Genomic DNA, 19721 nt, shown 5'->3' with positions numbered 1-19721 from the left:
GGCCACACTGTACCCAATGAAACTCACCTACAGTGTAGTGGTTCAGTGAGGAAAGTGTCCTCATAGTCCTTAATGGAGTGTTATCATGGAATTGGATCTTCCTGCTGTAAAGCGACCCAAGGCACTTTGTAATCAAACCGCACACTGTAAACTGTTTTACATGAAGTCAGCTGTGTTGCATCCTTCCTGGCTGACACTTTAGAACCATAATTACATTAATCTTCATCCTTAATTTGCTCCATTGTGCTTTTGTCATTGCAGGATCTCTGCTACCAACTAGGATGCGTTCATTTCCTCAGTGCTTACTGTAAATTGCAAATTAAGGGTAGCACGGTTAACTCTCAGTTGCCTGCTTTTTGTGTGATTAAATCCAGTTCATCATTACTTGAGCGTTTAGTTTATTATTGTTTAATGAGGTACACAATACTACATTTGACTTGGAGGATCTGTTCCAAACAGAGGTCTATTTGCAAAGAAAGTTGGTTTGAGAACCTGCTGTAGCTACAGAGACCTCTGTCAACACTGGAGAAGTGAGCTGGGTAATGTTGAATTAGGAGTGGACCATCCTCTTTAATTTCAATAAATAATGTCTAATAAAGCCCGGACCAAGTCAGTCTGTCATAATATGCTCACCTTCTTCAGCAGGACCTAGGGACATTTCATTCTTGTGTAATTTTATACCTGGTAAGAGTTCCATATTGAGGATTTGTAAGTTGTATTTATGTTTTTTGTATTAGTCATCTTACAGCTTTTTGTCTAACAAAGGATGAGCCAGTGAGATTTGAAATGATATTTGCAGAGGAAATCTATCATGTTTAATGGAAAGTGTCCAGAAAGGTAACATGAGTGCAGATCCCAAATTAAAAACTTCATAAAGAGAAATGGTGATTTTTGTGATGCCAGGTTTCCAAGGACTGTTTCATTCCATAGTGTTCAAGTAATGCTTTAGTGGTACTTGCTGACTCTTGTTTCACTTCAGTTACTTCCAGGATTTCCATTTTATAAACCTTTTTTAATCACTGCTGTAAAAATCCATTCTGATTCAATCAATTCAGTATATAGTTAATGTTCCAAAAAAATAGCCGTGCCTGCCTGCCATTAATTCTATCCTCCCTCTGTATTGCATATCCAGTTTCTAAATCTGTCACTTGCCAGTTATGGAAGGGAGGGAGAAAAAAGTAATCAGGTAAAACTGATGAAAATTTGTCTCTTAATGCAAGTTCAGTACTCACAGGTATAAGTAAAATAAAGCAAGGGTAAAGACTGATATTTTACATGACTGCTTGCAATATTGCTAGATCATCTTCCTCCTTTCTGCTCCTCCCTTCCCCATCTTTTTTTTTTCCATCTCATCCTCTACCATCCAACAATTTGCTTTGGGTCCTGATAGTACTGACTTAGTTTTGCTTTTGGTGGTTCTGCCACTGCTTTTATTTCCAGATTCAAGAGACACCAAGTCATTGCTTCTGTGAAATACTCCGTTTGTGTGCCACAGGTTGGCATCGCTCTGTACCATCTCTATTTGTTCTTTTTAAAAAACAAAACAAAACAAACAAAAAACACCAGCCCCAAAACAAGGAATGTACAGTGTTTCAAAGGTCTATTTGAAAAGATCCATCATGTGCAAAAAGGTATCTTTACGGAGCGCTAATCTTCATCTCCATCCATCCTGTGTTATGTACACGTGAGAATCACACACAGGCAGGAAGGTTCCACTCTGTGCATGAGGACTCTTAAAAAATTGCTCTAATAGGAATGTGTGCTGCTGGCCCAACAGCTCTGAATCTCCTTCTTCCGATTTAATGACCACTGGTTCTTAGGGTCTGAATAAAGACCTTTTTTACAGCTTTAGATGATAGTGGGTGCTTTAAAGATTTTCAGCTTATGCTTCCAGTGGTAAAAGTCTCAGTAAGAGACAGCCAGAAAAGTTAAAGTCAACATCAGTTTGTAGAAAAGGCTGTTTTTCATGAAGGTTTCCAAGGAGCAGGCTGCTTAGATTAATTAAGTAATGTAAAAAACATCCCCACTAAGTCAAGTCCCCATAGTTCAATTTTTCCATCAAGAGACCAGAATTATGCACCTTATTTCTGAGGTCACTTCCATAATTACAACAACATACATTCTTTGTAATAGCTTTTCCTTTTTAATGGATATTTAAATGGAGGTAATTAAATATGTTTTCTTTCATACCCTTCTCCTGAGAGGAAACATAACATGATGAAAATACAAGTAAATGGGAAGTAATAAATGTCTACTAAAAATAACCGCATTTTTATTCTCTAAGCAGTATTGATTGCTAGTTGTGAAGACTCTCAGAGTGATAATGGGGAGATTCAGATGCCTGTCATAATATATAAAACTGGATTCCAAAATATTTCAGTTTAATAAGCTATTCTTAAATGTGTTACTGCAGTCAGAGGTATCGGCTGCTTATCTCAAGTCCAGGAAGTAATGAAATATGGTATATAAAGCAGAAGTATAATGTTTTGAAAATGAGATCTAGTTGCTTTTCTCTTCTACACATTTTTGGGTATCTTTCTAATTTTTAAACACTTCTCTCTGTGTCCTGATCAGTGGGATGATTGACTTCTGTCACTGTGCCAACACTTCAGTTAAATGCATTGTGTTTCCCCCACATGGCTGCATTGCAGGTTGTGCTCAACCTGAGGGGATGAGCCTCTCAAGGCTACAAGTTGGCACTGGCACAGAGACTGTGAACCTAAATGCTGAGAATGTCAGATCCTTCTCAGCATACTGAGATGTCTTTGGCCTCCAAAAGTGAAGTAGATATTGTAGGCATTGACTGCCAAATAGAAATATCAGTTTTCTTGTATCCAGTCAAGCAGCAAAGAGGCACAACTCCTTAATTTTGATCTGAATTTTTAGACCTTTTCCTATTTGCAGTCGAACCTAGAAAGGTAAAGGTCTACCTAAGAATGTTTAAGAATGGCAAATAAGATCCAAAAACTTTCTTAAGTTGAGCGTTGATTTTTGGCTGGATGGCCTCTAAGGATTACCTTGTTTCAATTGATTCATCGCTCTGTGTTGTCACAGTGACATCTCAGAGCTGTTAGCAGCAAGAAATTCACTTTCCAAAAGCCTTTAATGGAGGGAAAACCAGACTAAAAAGTGGTAATCAGAAGTTAGCCATTTCACATTGCCTGTCTTATGCTTTGATGATCTGATACGATTTTCTTTTCCCTGTTTAGTAATAATAGTACAGGAACTGAAATAAACGTAATGGACTGTTTTTCCTATCAACAAATGCCCTGGTATTTGTCACTCAGTTGCCTGCAAAAGCTGCTTATAGGATCTTGTGTTTCTGCTATGAATATTATCCCTTCTTTCTTGCACATTTACCCAAAGAATAGGAGAGTAGTTAGAGCCTAAATCTGTTTGTAAAACAGACACATATAGAATTAATCACAACCTGTCTAACACCACCGGGGAATATAAGTTATCTGTCTGGGCTTCCTCAGTTAATAGGGAAGAAGTGAAACATTTTAAGGGAGATTCTCTTCTATTCTAAGGAAAAAAAACATCAGGTAGTTGGGATGAATGCCTTCTGAATGGGTTCCTTTGTACTGAACTTAAATAACTATTGTGGGTGAGACATCTCATTTCAGCAGGCTCAAGTTCAACAAATCCCCCTCAAAGAACTTTGGTATGATATGAATGTCTAAGGTTGAAGGGTAGGGCTTTGGGAGAGCATCCTTTGTTAACTCTTTAGTGTGTGTGTGTGTCCCTTGAAATTAGAACAGAAAGATAGTTTTAAAATAGTAACAACAAATTAAATACATGTTAAGAACTGAAATCTTCTTCCTGCACTTGTCGAGAAATGGTAATTCTTTCCTGTAAGACATGGAGATCTGGGGCTTCAAAGCAATGGATCAGTATCCCCGAACAGCTAATACCTATTGTATTCTATTTACTTATTTTTGAAATTTGGGTAGGGACATATGAAAGAAAATTTGTTTCTGAGCTTAACTTAATTCTTTTAAATTGTATGAACATTTAAGAGAAAAAAATAAAATTAAAAAAATAAAGCTATAAAGAAGTTGTAATACCTGAGGGATGTTAACAAGGAGAGGTAATAATGTCCTCAAGCCTTCAAGGATACAAAATAAGAAGTATTGTCTGTGAGAAGTTACCAGAAGCTGCAGTGAGGGAAAAACTGAAATGAGGCAGAGTCATGGAATCAGAGAATTCTTAAGACTGGAAAGGACCTCTAAGATCATCAAGTCCATCTGTTAAATAAAATTATAAAGACCGTGACTTTGTCAGTGAAACGTGATTTGAGACCATGATTTTTAGTAATCAGTAGAGTAAAAATTTCTCTTCCCAGGCTCATATTTTGAAGGACTTTTTCTTTTTTTTTTTTTTTTTTTGGAAAGGGAGTCAGGAAGAGCTCAAGAAGTCCTCCAAAAAAATGAGGAGGCCCCTCAGCATGTCTAGACAAACACAAACTTGTGGTTCACATGGATCAACAGGAATAAATTCATGATTATACATATATGTGTGTATAGAATAAATGTCCAAGAAAAATTTTTTTTCTTTGCTTTGTTGTATTGTCTATTCTCCCAGGATAACCAGTAGCACTGAAAAATTTTGTTAAATTCTTCTCTTCTGTATAACACTGTTTTTGAGTGTAATCAAGGGTACAAATGAGCATAAATAGTTCTGGTCATTCTGCTTTTTGGCAGACCAAAAACTTATTTGGAATCTTTAGAGGTATTTCAGTGGTCGTTGTATTTGAGTGCGCTACTAAGCTTTACGTTCGTATTAGCAAACAGGAGATAAAAAAGAAACTTTAGATTTGCTAGTTGGAAGTTGTCATGCTTTTAATAACTTGAGTGACTGACTGAAGACAGTTTCCTCTCTTGCAGGAAGATTAATGTACAATCCCTTTTAAGGTGGTAAATCTTATCTCTTGCATTCCCATTTTTACAAAAATGAACAAAATACCCTTCTAGCCATGACTTCAGATGTGTTGTAAAAGATAATCTCCCAAGACTGACAATAGTAGATTTTTATCAGTCAAGCAGGGAATGCCAAGGCACTAGGGTGCATATTTTAGAATGTTTATGGAAAACCTCCCCACAGATTTAACTTCAAAAATCCATTCTCAGTGCTAAAAGTATGTATATATGTATAGAGAGATGTGTATATATGAGAGATATAATGCATAATGATGATTCTCCTATTTCCTTTATATTACAGCTGAAATGAGGTGTTTGCGTATTCCTGTCATTTGTTGTATGTATTTGTTGGTCTAAGGTTTACTCTGGGTAACACTATCCTTAAAGCAAACATTTCAGTCTACATTCTGAACCTGTATGTTAACTCCATGTGGTTTCAGCTTCCACCCTTTAACAACAAATTACTATGTATGTAAGCTGTCAAATCCACATAGGACAGGCAGCTGCAGAAGAAGAAACTGAAGCCTATAAACCATAGCAAGAAGCATAAGGCTCCCATAAGAGACTAGTCTTTCCCTTTCTGTATTTAGCCCAATAAGAGTGAATTATTCATTACAATCAAGCTAAAGCTCCTCCAGTCTTGCCATCCACAAATTTGTTGAAAATTAAAGCGCAGCGTGAAGCCTCTAGAGAATTATTCTGAGTTAGTAACACCTGCAAAGAACAGAGATTTCACTGTGGGGTTAATTGCTGTGTGATTGCCTACACGTCAGCAAAACTTGTAATTGGGAGAACCTGAATATTTTCTCTGTATTTGACTGATGAGGATTTTGTGGAGTGTCATTTTACATTAAGCAGTAGAGTTGTAATTTAGAATGTTTCACAGCAACTGATTGTGTTTGTTTTAACAACAGTTTTTGTGTTCTATGAGATTTCTATTGCTGTCAGCTGTTACTGCAACTTTATGAAATACACATTTAGAAGCCTTTCTTATTCTTAGGGAAAATTGTCACAGACAGGCTTTAAACTGTGGAATTTTCTTCCTGCAATTTCTTGTGAATTTAGAAGTTGATACTTTTCCCTGCTTAGCTGTATCTCATAAATGGCAAGCTAAGTGAGGATTTTGATCTCTATATCTGTAGCATATGTACACTCAGCAGCTCCCTGGACAGCAGTGGAAACTACCTAAAGCAGATTTTTGTTTCTTCCAGATGTTTCAGAAATAGACTCATAAATGGTGGAGCTCCTTAATCAAATGGGATATTGACATTATTAACTATCCAAAAAAAGGACAGAGAAAGAAAAAAGTCAAATTGCCTTTGCTCCATGTTGTGCTGCATTGTTAAAAGCTGAGGTCTTGTTTTCTGCATTTTCCACGAGTCCTATATCAATTTACAACTTAAGTTTGGAGCAGAATTTAGGCTTCTGGCTGATGTTGGTAATAACAGCTCCAACACGAAATGAATAAAGCTCATAACATTCAATATAGGCCTATGTGGAGAGCCTCAGGTGGACTTTTCACCTGTCCTTTGAAGGGAGCCAGCTCTGGCCCACAGTGCTGTCCTTGCTATCAAGAGGTAGCACTGAGCTCAGTGGGCTGCTCAGGGACTTGTTGCTAATTCATACAGGTTGGCATGCTGGCACAACTGGATGTGCCTGCTGCATGGGGACTGCCTGCTCATCTCTGGGCAGATGTGCTTTTGTGGCTCCAAAAGTTATGCGGCCTCATTTAAATCACAATGCACAATTTGCTTTCATGGCTGGAATGCCTGAACCTAATTTGACAGCAAACTCTTTGCACTAGAGAATATGCACTGAATGGAACCTGTTGGTACAGTTTTCTGTCCTTCCCTTATTAATATCTTGCCAACCTTCTAACTTTTGTTCCTTTCAGGGAAAATTGAAGTGCTTTCCTCACGGAACTCAAACTTATAGTCATAGCTGCTGGATTGTTTGATTTTGGGTGGGGTTTTTTTTTGGTTTTTTTTTTTTTTTTTCATTTCTTTTTTATCTTTCTCCCAGTTGTGACAGAAAAAAACCCACAACTGATTAAATACTAAGGAGAAAGGGACATATCTAACAGAGTGTCAACTGTTTTCATATGTGTACTTTTAGTGCAGTGAAACTTGCCTCAGTGAATTCCTTTTATATACCTTTTACAGTTACTGAAATAAAATATCCTTGGTGCCAAAGGCAAGGAACTCATAACTACATGAATGTGTTAGACAATAATATCTAGTGGGTACTTCTGCTGTACATAATAGCTGAGCAATTCTGACTGCAACACAACTAAGGGCTAATGTAACACAGGTTTATTTCCTTGGATCAACGTGGGATGTATTAAAAAATAATTTGCTGGGCAAGATGAAGCTTTTCAGGCTCATGTAGTCCTACTGCCTGCTCCAGAGGTTGCTGAGAAATGTAGTAAAACACCAAATCCCTACTGACTGACTAATCTTACTTTTCCACAACACTTCAAAGTATTTCCCTTTTTCACTTTAAAACAGAACTACAATAAGTGGCTTCCAGCACAGAGTTGTCTGTGAAAGTCCTGCCGTGGGCTCTAGCTTCAAGCTTTAATCTCCATGTCACTGATCATGGATCATCCTATACTTTAACTCAGCTATTTGGAGGGTTAGAGGAAGACCTGGTGTTTGGCTCAGGGCTCTAGGGAAGAGGAGAGGAAGCAGGTGTATTGCATAAGCAAACCTCCATGAGTCAACATCCATGTGCTTGTCAGAGGAATTTATCTGCTCCAGCTGTGCTGCTTGAAGAGGGGATCTTTCTGTATATATTTATCTGACATATTATGTGTCTGAAACATGCTGTCAGTTTCTTTCAGAGAAGAACTTTGTAGCATGGGGAATGTGATTATGAGGTTGATCTAGCATCACCATAGGCTCTCACAGTATGAACCAAAATACCAGCTAACAGCAGCTGATTGGGCTAGGTGTCATGTAGTGCTAGTTAACCCCTGTCCAAGAGGAAAGGGAGGGACACAAGAAGTTTGCTATCATTTTACAGAGAGGAAAACCAATGTACTGAAAATATGTATGTCGAAAGCCTGAGAAAAATAAGAGGAGCAAAAATGGAAATCTGAAATACATATTGTGTTGTCCACTTATAGTCCATGTTTCTGTCTTGTGCCACGTACAAACTTTCATGGTTTCAAAACTGCTATTTTCAAAATGTGACACCCATGTTGAAGACATCTGAAAGTAGGAAAAATAACTGCCAAAAATTAAATAAAGGGACCCAAGGTATGGAAAACAAATTCACACTTGCTTCAGTTCAAAGGGTTGATTTTTTTATCCCTGCTCTGTTACAGATATTTACCTGAATTTAAATACTTGTCTTTGAATTATGTTGTGAACATGCCCTCAATTTATGGAAATTTGTGTACAGGGAGTAATATCTATCTCAAAGTCTAAACTATTGTTGGAATCTAAGTGTTGTAAAAACAGGTAACAAGAAAAGAAAAAAAAATCTGATTTTCTAGGTTGTCCTGGGGCCAAGAAGAATGAGTTCCTAACGAGTGTTTTGGATGCATTGTCCACAGATATGGTGCACGCAGTCTCTGATCCATCATTGTCTTCTAGCCGGTGGGTTTCAGATATTTTTGTGTGTCTTTAAAAGGATTCCTACAGTGGTGAACAGATTGTTGAGGGCTTTGAGGAGCCTGCATAAAGGGGGAATTTCCAAGAACCTGTCTAGGAGAGTTTATTTCAAAGTTACCACTGTGGACTGTTCACTAAGCAGATATACTTGACAGATGAGTTCTCAGCAGCACAGCTCAGAGTTTATCTGTAGCTGCTGGTGCAACTGTGTGTCGGTCTTTGTTCTCCTCTCAAGGCTTCATTTCTTGAATGTGTGCTACCTTCCTGATTCATATTCTTCCTAGTTGCTTTCAAAACAAACCAATGCTATCAACAGTCACAGGTAGTGTCAAAAATGCGTAAGTGCTTTCAAACTTAGGGCATCTGCAGGTCAGGTACTTATCTGAGGAGACAGCATTTATTTTTGCAGCTTATCCTGTAATTCAATACATTTAGGTTTTGTAGCTCTAAGAGAATCCATCATGGGTTGTAATTGGAGCCTTGGTATTTGTCAATGCTGATTGTTGATCAACTTCAGTTGGTTACTTTACACATTCAGCATCTGCTGACTATGAAGGAGTCTTTTTCTCTTTTATTTTTCTCTCCACTTTTCTCTGTTTTAGGAAATTTAAGGAGAAAGCACTGTTTGCCGAGTATGATGCTGAACTCAACAGGGTGGCAGAGAGTACACTAAAAGCAGATTCTAGCCCTTAGTGTAAAATTTAGGATATTGTTGGTCAAAGTGAAAAAAAGAGAGATTCATTACAAATTAGTGTCCAAAACCAGGGAGTTTTAGTTAACAATGATGATGGCCATCTGACAATGATGTAACTATTCTGAAATAAAGGCATTAAATATCATAATTAAGACTAAATTATCTTTTTTTTCTTGTTCCAGTGTTTCTGAGCCTGATCCAAATCATACTCTGGAAGAGAGAGTTGTCCATTGGTATTTCAAACAGCTAGATAAAAATTCCAGTGGTGATATCGGCAAGAAGGAAATCAAGCCATTTAAGAGATTCCTAAGAAAGAAATCAAAGCCCAAAAAATGTGTGAAGAAGTTTGTGGAATACTGTGATGTGAACAATGATAAGTCCTTGTCAGTTCAAGAATTAATGGGCTGCTTGGGCGTAACAAAAGAAGAAGGTAAAGCAGAAACAAAGAAGCGCCATAGTAAGAAACTTTTCTCTCTGTCTTTTTCACTAAATTCTTCAAAGCCTGTGAAGCCTGATATTTATATGTGCCAGAGCTATGCAAAATAAAAGAATACACCTGTCTGCAGCTAATGCAGCTGTTGCTTAGGGCAGATGGCAAGAAAGTTGCTTCTGGATCACTTTGCTGCAACAGAATCAAAAACTTCCCGTTGATTCTAACCATTAAATGTATTATGGCAGGAAACCTAAGAAGATATAATAACAATCATCAAAAAGCCAGTTTAGTGTTATTATAGAACTGTGTTCTGAGTGAGTAGACATATCCCACCTGTGCTTTTTGGATTCCTGGAAAGGAAGCACATGGTTGAGCTTTCTAATGCATTCTCATTTCTCAAATGTGGTTTAGAGATGCAGAGAGGAATGTGGTCATCTGCCAAACAGGTGGAATAACAGCTAATACACAGCCACCTTACCTTGCTGCCAAACCTGGAGGAAGGGGAACAACTAACTATACAGTATAATAGTACCTGCAGAGTTCAATCACACAATTCCTGAAAATAGGAAAACATTTTTAAAAAAAAGTTCTAAACAGCAGCAGTAGATACTTTAAGAAGTTGTGGAAGAATGAATATAGGTAAATCGTTTTGTCTGGTACCTTAAAATGAAGCGAGGACACTGGAACAAACGTCTCTTTGGTTGTATTCAAGTCTAGAAGAGGAATACTGCAGAAAGACAGGAGAAGTCTACGTTTTACTAATGAAGTAAATTGTCTATGGCTCACAGTAACAGATGTCTCTAAAGAAGTATCAATCAGATCCAGAATTTTTTTCCTGGGGCTTTTTTTGTGGACCTCAGAGTGATACCTTCCAATTTTCACTTAGAAAATGAAGGTTTAAAAAATGTATATGAAGATGGATGACTTTTGGTATCTTTATATTTATCTTTATCTATCTGACATTTGATCAGATAGATTTTTTTATCTATGAATGTGGAAAGTGAAACAATTCTGTCTCACTGCAACAGGCATTCTTTCTTAGGACTTTTGTGGATGAAATTTGGGTCCAAAATCACTACATAGGCAGTAAAGGAAAGCCATAGCAAGACTGAAAGCAAACTCCAGTTTTTTTGTCTTCATATTCCAGTAGAAAACCCCCAAAATATTAGGATAAACTGTCTGTTTTGGAAATGAAAATTGTAAGAGGCATGAAATCATGTGAAGAACACACACAGATTTGGCTGAAGTAAAAATTGTGACCACCACAACTGAAGTTCTCTAACAGATCTTCTGCAAAAAAATCTATTCAATAATGAGAACATTCAACTTTGGAGGGAAAAAAAAATCCCAGAAGTTTGGCACTGAAAAACTAATGGTATCCAGTTGGAAAAAGGTTCTTAACCAAATCATCGGGTTGCTTTACTAGAAGTACATAGTTTTAAGGACAAGACAATAAAAATTACTTTTGTTGGAATACCATTATTCTATTTTGTTTCTCTTACTTGATAATTAAAATTTCCTTTCTGATACTTCTTTCACTTGCACAAATGAAAGCAATTACCACTTCACTGCAGTTAGAATTACATCTCTAGGAAAATATGAGACTCTTGTCACCTGAGGTGTCAGAGCTGAGCTAAGGAAGTGGCTCTGTATCATTTCGTGTGAGTCCCAAGTTTCTTGTGTGAGAATAATTTGAAGCAATATAAAAGCCAGAGTGTTGCAAAGCATGTTTTCTGAAGAGGGTACTAGCTGCTGTAGCATTTTTCAAGGTCCAGTTTTGTTTGCCTAAGTTCCAGTACAGCTTGTCTGACTCAAAGACTGACATGGAAAACCAAGAGAGCAAGCTCCTCCCTAGTCTCACAAGTTAGCTTGGGAAGATGAATGGGCTGGCAAATTCATTTAGCTTTTTGAGGGTTTATTTTCCCTTATTTTGGGCACTGTCTTTGACTTTGAGACTAAGAAATTTTTAAAAAGCAGTGTTAATCCTGTCATTTTACAGATTAAATGTAAGCAATGCTTTTGGTTTGTAGAACTTTTTCTGTGATATCTTTATCTTTTATCTATTTTTTATCTTTTGCTTTGTAGAACTGTTTCTGATATCTTTAATCAAGGTGAATTGATTAAAGATACTGCTTTCCATACAGTCTGCTTGTCCATGCTTCTTTATTGTCAGGGATAATAGACTATTTACTATCAAAGATTTACTATTTACTACTAAAGGTTTAGTAAGTTTGAAATGCTCAACCTTGACTATATGCAATCTCCTAAGCAAATTTGACACGTTAACTGGCAAGATATGTTGTTGTTCAACTTTCATATAATTCCTTGAAATAAGCAATTCCTGTATTGAAGAAAGAAAAAAGTAGCTGTGTCAATGAAAGATCTGAAATATTTTATCTCATTTATTGAAAGCTGTGCAGTTACCCTGCTCTAAAAAATAGCTTTTCAGAATGAGGGCTTCAGTTCTTGAGGATAACTTGCAAACCATATTTATAATGTTTTCTTTTCCTTCCTTTAGCAGTCCCTAGAACCAACACTGAGAGCACTTCATCCAGCAGGCAGGTGAGTACTGAGGAGAGCAAGATCTCCATTTCTGCCTCTCCTGGCTGAATTTCTTGGGGCTTTAGCAGTCATCATTGCAGCTTCAAGCTGCTTTAGACTGCTATTCTGCAGAGTTGCCGGAAAAATGTAGAGCAACATCCCAATTAATGAGTTTTAACTTGTTTTATGTATGGAAAGCTAAATCAGTCAATTACAGGTGCAGAGTAAATGTGCATAATTTGCAAAGTGGATTAGGCTTGCATGTGGAAGTTCCTAGGAAAGTGTAAGTTGACATATAGGACATATATGATAATTTGATAAGTGTAATTGAGCCCTCTTGAGTCTTTTGCATTCCTGAATGACAGCATTCCCATGCACTTTTAAATGTGCACTGCTTCATCGTAATATAATTTTTACTTTAGCTGAATTCTGTCAATTTTCCTTTGTGTCACGCCATAAACACAGACTGACATTTATTGAAATTAACAAAGCCATGCATTTCCCATGCCCTGTGAAAATCTATACATTTCAGAAACCCCACTGCATTATTATATGATGACTTAAAACAGCTTTTAAAATCTTAGTGCAGTGAAAAGAGCTGTCACTTTCAAATGCCTTTGCTGGCTGTGCAAAATATTCTGAAGAACTAGGATTTGCATCAGTCTGCTAACCTGCATTTAAACTAAAATTGTGGAATGATTGGAGAAAATAAAATGTCAAGTGCCCTGACAACGTAATCCATGATTTTTTTTTTGATCAGTTTTCTGCAAAGACTTGATCTTGTTTATCAAAATAGCACCAGAGTCTGTCATCCATGGAGATTTGGCTACACAAGCTGTTCAGAGCTGCAAAAGGCACAAAGGCAGAGTTTTTTAAATGAAGGCAAGGTGCACTTTGAGAAGGAGGGACTCCAGTGAAAGGACAGGAGAATAGGTTAAAAAAGTGGGATTTAATTTTTATGTGTCTATTTTTATAACCATTTATCCTAAACAATTTTTTTCTGGGCAATATTGTTATACCTTCCTAGTACTTTTGCATGGTCTTGAAGGATGACTGGTGGGTCCAATAGTTTGAATGGTCTAGCAAAAGAGTCATCTTCACACTATTCTTATACCTCATCGTATTAGTTAGAGGACTTAATTATTAATGCTTTCAAAAGCATCAGAAAATGATGACGTGGTTTAAAAATTATTCATGTAACTGTATTATAAGAACAGTTCAGGTAATGCTGCACCTATGAAATTAGGAATTTGGCTAAAAATACCCCAAAATTCTAGTTGTGGTAAATGTCTTCCCATCTATCATAAAGCTAGATTAATTTGTTAGACATTGAACCCCAGGTGAACCTACCCACAAGCCAAGAGAAATCTTCCTCTCAAAGTTGCTTGTTGTTTTGTTTCCTTTTTTTATCTCTGCTTTGTTTGATGTTAGGTTTGCACTTCCTTAGGCAAGCTCAACATTGGTTGTGGTTTTTACCAGAGACCTCCTAAATACTTTTGATGGAATATAAAATATTCTCACAGCTACAATAATGTGATAAGTTTGTTTGTTTAAACATGTGTTTGTGGTCTTAATTTTTCAGGTTTTCCCCACAAATCACTTGCACCTTTAACAAGACAGCCTGAAAACAATTGTCCTTTCAGAACTCCAGAGCATTCAGAGGGGTTATTTTAATTATATAACAGCAATTACTGGCACACGTGCATTGCACTTGAAGCATGACAAGCCCTCTCCCCTTTCTTGTAATCTGATAGTGACTTGTGGAATTGGAAATAAAGTGTCCTTAGAACAACCATGTTTTTCAATTTTACCCAATAATTTTGCTGACTCAGCATCAATTATTTTAAGAGCTGTTGCTGACAAATGATAGCCTTACATTAAGGCTGGCTAAGAAAACCATCTGTTGGCAGTTTCATGCTTGAACAATACATAGCTGCAAATGCACAAGGTGGTTTTCATCACAGAAGTTCTCACTTGAAAGGGAGCTACTGAAAAGCATAGAAGCTGCTCAAAGGAAACCAGCCATCTGAGAAGGCCTGATCAGATTTGCACCACTCAGGAGACACACACTCAAAATCTTACTCTCTACTAATTTATAATTTAGCAGCAGTTTGGTTAAATATATGCTTATGTGTGCTTCAGCACATGGTTTTTCACATTTGTAGAGAAAACGGCTTAATAAAAGAAAACAGATAGAGAAACATACACTAATAAGCTTACTGTGGTGCAGCTGTGGTTGCTCTAAAAAGGTGAAATAGGGGATGGTCTGACTCGACTCAGGTAGTGGCCAGGTACATTTCCCTTGCTCAGCTCCACCCTGTCCAACAAACACACACATACATGTCCACACACCATCAGTGCTGCTTTTTGCAGCCTAGCAAAAAGTTTGTAAGGAAACCACAGATTATATGTGAGACTTCAGCCAGCAGCCCATTCCTTATGCATCACATGCCATAGGAGGGATATTGAACCAGGGACTTGCCCAGGCAGTTGCTAAAACTGTATTTGACAGGTGTGGATTCAAAGGGCCATAGGTAAGTAGTCAAGATATTGCTCATACACTTGCTTGGGTATGGAGGACTACAGGGCAGGAATTTTTTTATTCCCTGTATATATTTATGCAGAACTGTCTTCTGATAGTGGCATATGGGTACTGCTGAAAAAATAGAGATAGAATTTTATGCTGGATTAATTGAAAACATCATTAATAATGCAAATTTTCCCAACTTCCTTTCAGCAAGTTTCGAAGAAGCAAGGATGAACACCTTACTAATCCAAGGCAGATCTCTTTGACATGTGGGAGATTTCCTCACCAAAAGGCAATAAAAACAACTGTAGTATTTGCACTTTGTACTTAAAAATGTAAATTCACTTTGTAGAAATGGAATATTTAAACAAACTTTTTTTTAATCTGTGAAAAAGTAATGGCTAGTTTTGAAAAATTATCACATACAATGTATGTGTATTCTTTTGTTGTCTGAAATATGTAAAACATGTTGGAGATGTAAAAGTTTGCATTTAAACCATTTTTTAAAAAAATAACTTTTTTTGGCAAACAGTAGCACAGAAACCTGATTCTATGTATTTTTGGTTTCAATAGTATGCCTTCTTTTTCTTAATACTGTCATTTAAGTAGAGTTATGCTGAAAAATCTACTGTATTCTCAATTTTGTCCAAGCAGTGTTGAATGTTTCAGGTTTGCAGGACTGAGAGAATTGTGTAAATTGCTGTTTACTTGGTTTTGCAGTTTTTTAATGAACAGATATTTCATTGGTGGCAATATTTTATTTCATTTTGTTTTTATTGTGATTATTAGGCTTTCCAAAGATCATAAAATGAGAATGCAACCACTAATGGATTCAAAAACAGTTATTCTACTTGGGATGCTTATAGAACAATGTATCCTTTTATCAATTTTTGAAGTGCCTTTATTAATAAGTTTTGGTAGGATTTTTCTCCTGTTTGCTTTCACTTGGGTTATTAACACAGCAAACCAAAGAGGAGTAAGGTACATTGTAGTGTCACTCCAGTCTGGTTCAACCTAGGCCTTAAAAGCATGTTTCCATGGTCAGTGCAAAGCAGGAGCAGAGTTTGTATGGGTCAGAATTGTAAATCTTTCAGTTGTGACAGGGAAGGATAAGACTTTTTTCCTCTACATCTGGCTACCCTTATCAACCCTTTGGCTTGCCTGGGGGCCCACTAGAGGAGGGGATATTTACATTGCCCCTGCCTGAATCTTATTTTTTGGTGACCAAAGAAACTTCTCAAAAGTTTTCATACTTTCTCCATCATTTTTGCCCCCAATGCTTTTTTTCATATGTGTGTCTAAGGGGAATAAGAACTTCTGGATGTGACTCTAAAGCAGGAGACCCAAATGAAAAAAAAATCTGCTCTTGAACAGCTGTGAGTTACAAGCAGCTGGGTTGATCGATGCAGTGGCAGAAGGACTACTGGCGTCTAGGAGCTGACCTGAGAAGGCAGGAATGTAGCAACAAGAAGTGATTTCATTCCAGTTTGTTTGAATAATGTGTAGAATCTCATTTGTAACCAGCTATTCATAATAGCACTCTGCTTTAGTTTGTACCTGGAAAAGTGTCGTTTAAATTCCAGCATATTCTGAAGTAATAGGAAACACTGTATCAATGGAATTGTATCCCAGAAATTGTGTACTCTAAGCTCTGGCAACAGGAGAAACCAAGGCAACTGTGTGTTATCTTGTATTTTTGTTTTAAAAAGTATTTGTTATTCTTTTATACTGTTAAACTTTGAAATTAATCTTCTTTATAGATTAAAGATTAGTATGTTATCAAACTATGCTGGTGACTTTTCTTTTGAAAACAGAGAGACTTGTTTGAAAGTAGATACCACATAGTGATGAATTCATCATTGCTTTGAGTTTACAAGAAACCTCATGACCTCACGTTGTGTCAGTCTACTTCCCTTGCCTTTATTGAATTCTCTTTTAAGATCATTCATGTCTTAGTCATCCCATTGCTTCCTCCAATTCTTCATATAGCTTCAACCTGGTCTCTTGCTTCTTCTCAGCAAAGTGCAATGTGGCATAGATAGAGATGACACTTTTCCCGCTCCATGTGAGTGTGAGCTGCAGGACAGCTTTCAGCCTGTCTGGAAACAAAGAGAAGAGAGATGCAAACCCTCAGAATTCACAATGCCTGCTTAGGTGGTCACAGTATGGTTAACAGCAGCATTTTGTAAGAAGCATTTAATCACATCACTTTGGCCTTTGGAGACAATATAAATGTAGGCTACCAAGTATTTTGCCATGTCCATGGCTTGAAAATGCACCCCATTTAAACTGAGAGGTTGGGGAGGCAGGTTTGGACTAGCAACGTGATTATATAATGAGTAGCCTTAAACAGTGGTGGAAGTGCAGGTAAATGCTGAAGGCGTTTTTAGGTAGCCAAAGACATCTACAACACAGAGTCATTTAATAACTCTACAGTGACTGAAACATGAGGTGTTTCCTCTTTGTATACATTTCTGTGTCATCACTTTCATGATTTATGTCAATTAACAGCCCTTACACCACTTGAATATAAGTAGTACTCACTTCTTATACTGCCAGGTAGAGTCCAGATCCCTAATGGAATCATACTTGCAAGATTGCTAAATTCACCTTGGCTTCCTGTATCTCCTATATGTCCACAGGAATATTTAAACTGAGATAAATATTCTATTTGTAACTAGAAACAGCTTTGATACCAAGAAGGAACCCATGTGGATGGGCCCTTAGGCTCAGACTGCAGTGTTTATTTACACAGTAATTAATTAGTTCTAGTTTTTATCCTACTCCATGTGCAACAATTTAATTTCAAATTTAATCCTGTTACTGAAAACAAAACTTATATTCTGCTTCTCATTGACCAATATTTGTTCTAGTTCCAGCTATTGCTGAACATATTTGTTTAGAACTTTTATAAGGGTGTAAATAAAAGAATACAAAGTTTGAAAAATGTGTATGTATTCAGTGACTTGTCCAGCCTGTTGCAATGTCCATTTGTCGACAGGCCACACAGTGAGAAATGCTGATATTTTGTCAATACTTTGGAAAACTACTAATTTTCTTCCTATCCCTACATTCAGGCCAATTTCATAGTTTAATTTTTACCAAAACCACTTAATTGTCACTGGAATTCTCCCAGTCTGACAAAATACCTATCTTTCAGGTGCTCATTCTGTAGAATTGGGACCTTGATGAGTGCTCCAAATCATAAGTTTTTTGCTAATGCCATTTCAGATATTGAAAGACTGAAACAGAGAAACTTTAACAATAATCACTGCATATAAACAAAGGAATACACTGTAATTTTTATTTAGACCTAACTTTTGCCCTTCATAAGTACCATAAGCAGTGGAGAAAGCATACATTCCTAGAAAGCTGGAAGGAAAAAAAATACAGATTGATTCCTTAAAGATATTTGTTTCCAGTATTTGATCGATGTAATTAATATTTTATTTTATAGTAGTAATAGAAGATGGAATAATGGAGGCTAAGAAATCTTTGCTGTCAAAGATAATACAGTTGTCCCTTATAAATATTTACACTGGTGTATTATATAGCTGTTATAGAAACTAATGTTTATAAGTAATAGTCTTTAGTGCTGAAAGTGAGAGGTTTATTGCTTTTATTTCCTTTAGGATGGCAAATTGATGTAATTTTTGAGTAATTACTTTGACATTAAATAGTAACCAACTAAGTTTACTGACGTCTGAAACATTAGAATGTTTGTAGTAAATTATTGATACAAACTGTACTGTTTTGTCCAATTTAATTGTTTCAGTTCAAGTTTTATAAGTGAAAACAGGTCCTTTGTTTAAAAAGCATCAATAATGCATGTTATTTTTTCTTTAAACAAAAGCTCATGTGGAAAGCATTGAGAACAACACATTTCCCTAGAACTTCCAATGAGGGGGATAACAGGGAGAGAGGTCTATTTTTATCTAAGTTAATGATAGAAATATATGCAGTATTTTGCCTCTACTACATCCACCTTCCCTTTTTTGTCATACATTTTGCCCTCCAACTCATGTCAGTGGTGGTAAACAAAACTTTTTCTGAAGGTAAGATAATGAATTGAGATTCCATTCTGTGCATATGAACAATCTTTTACATAAAACAGAGTCATCTGAGTCATCCTTTCCCTAGATACTCTCTTTACTTAACATCAATTCAATGCATGAGATTTCTTCCTTCTTATCAAATACAGAATTCTTCTTTGCACAGTCATGGGATCCATTCGTGGCTGAATGGGTACTTAAGGAAGAAAACCACTCATAAAAGATCAGCACAGTCTATGGGATTGTAGGTAGACAGCTGCAATTTTTTATTAAGCTACTAATAACTGTTAATAAATATTTATAAAGCCCACTCAGTATGTGGAGTGAATCCATGAAGTTGCCTCTATTTGTTCTAAGCAGTCAGGAAAAAAAACAAAAAAGAGGGAAAAAAGTGGTAAATGAAGCTTTCAGTGAGAAATATTGGTTCACTAAACCATGATTGACTGATTTAATGTGATTGAGGTTCACTATGAAATGTCACTTTTTAAAGTATTTTTTTGGTTTAGTGGTTATTTTTATCTTGGAACTTACTTTCTTTTAACTAACATGCATAAAATATCAACATGGAAAAGCGACATTTAGACACCTGATTTGTCACAAAATTGGATATTGCAAAAGGTACCAGGATTCTTGCTCTTCCACCAACTTAAAAAAAATCACATTTGTTTGAAAGAAGTCAGGTTTCCAAACAGTTTTTCATGCTTCATCTGAGTTTTTGAGTGCCTTGCTACCTCTGTGAAGCAAAGAAAAACAAGACTGAGGCTTGATGAATGGTTGGATTTAGCACTGAATGCATGTGAAATGTGAAGAAAACTGCAGTATGGGTAAGGGTATTTATATTAGTTTGTATCTATGCAAAACAGTTGAAGCAGTGTGAATTATATGCAGAAATATAAGGGGCACTATTCCAGCTTGCAAAACAAGCCTGCAGTGTGACT

At 36.6% G+C, this 19721-nt stretch overlaps 1 protein-coding gene across 6 annotated transcripts in view; it reads left to right on the top strand.

Moving 5' to 3' along the window:
* SMOC2 (SPARC related modular calcium binding 2) overlaps positions 1-16518 on the top strand; it is a 138072-nt gene extending 121554 nt beyond the window's left edge. For 3 of the 6 annotated variants that reach the window (XM_038131944.1, XM_038131942.1, XM_038131938.1), the window contains 4 exons: positions 8419-8521; positions 9413-9687; positions 12182-12225; positions 14942-16518. In XM_038131944.1, the coding sequence (XP_037987872.1) occupies positions 8419-8521; positions 9413-9687; positions 12182-12225; positions 14942-14965 (446 nt within the window). In that variant the 3' untranslated portion in view covers positions 14966-16518. The remainder of the gene's footprint in view (positions 1-8418; positions 8522-9412; positions 9688-12181; positions 12226-14941) is intronic. The other 3 variants (XM_038131943.1, XM_038131939.1, XM_038131941.1) reach the window with 2 other exon arrangements.
* The last annotated feature ends 3203 nt before the right edge of the window (positions 16519-19721 follow it).

This window comes from Motacilla alba, chromosome 3 (genome assembly GCF_015832195.1).
Source record: "Motacilla alba alba isolate MOTALB_02 chromosome 3, Motacilla_alba_V1.0_pri, whole genome shotgun sequence".
Lineage (NCBI taxonomy): Eukaryota > Metazoa > Chordata > Aves > Passeriformes > Motacillidae > Motacilla > Motacilla alba.
This window is presented reverse-complemented; position numbering and strand designations above follow the sequence as displayed.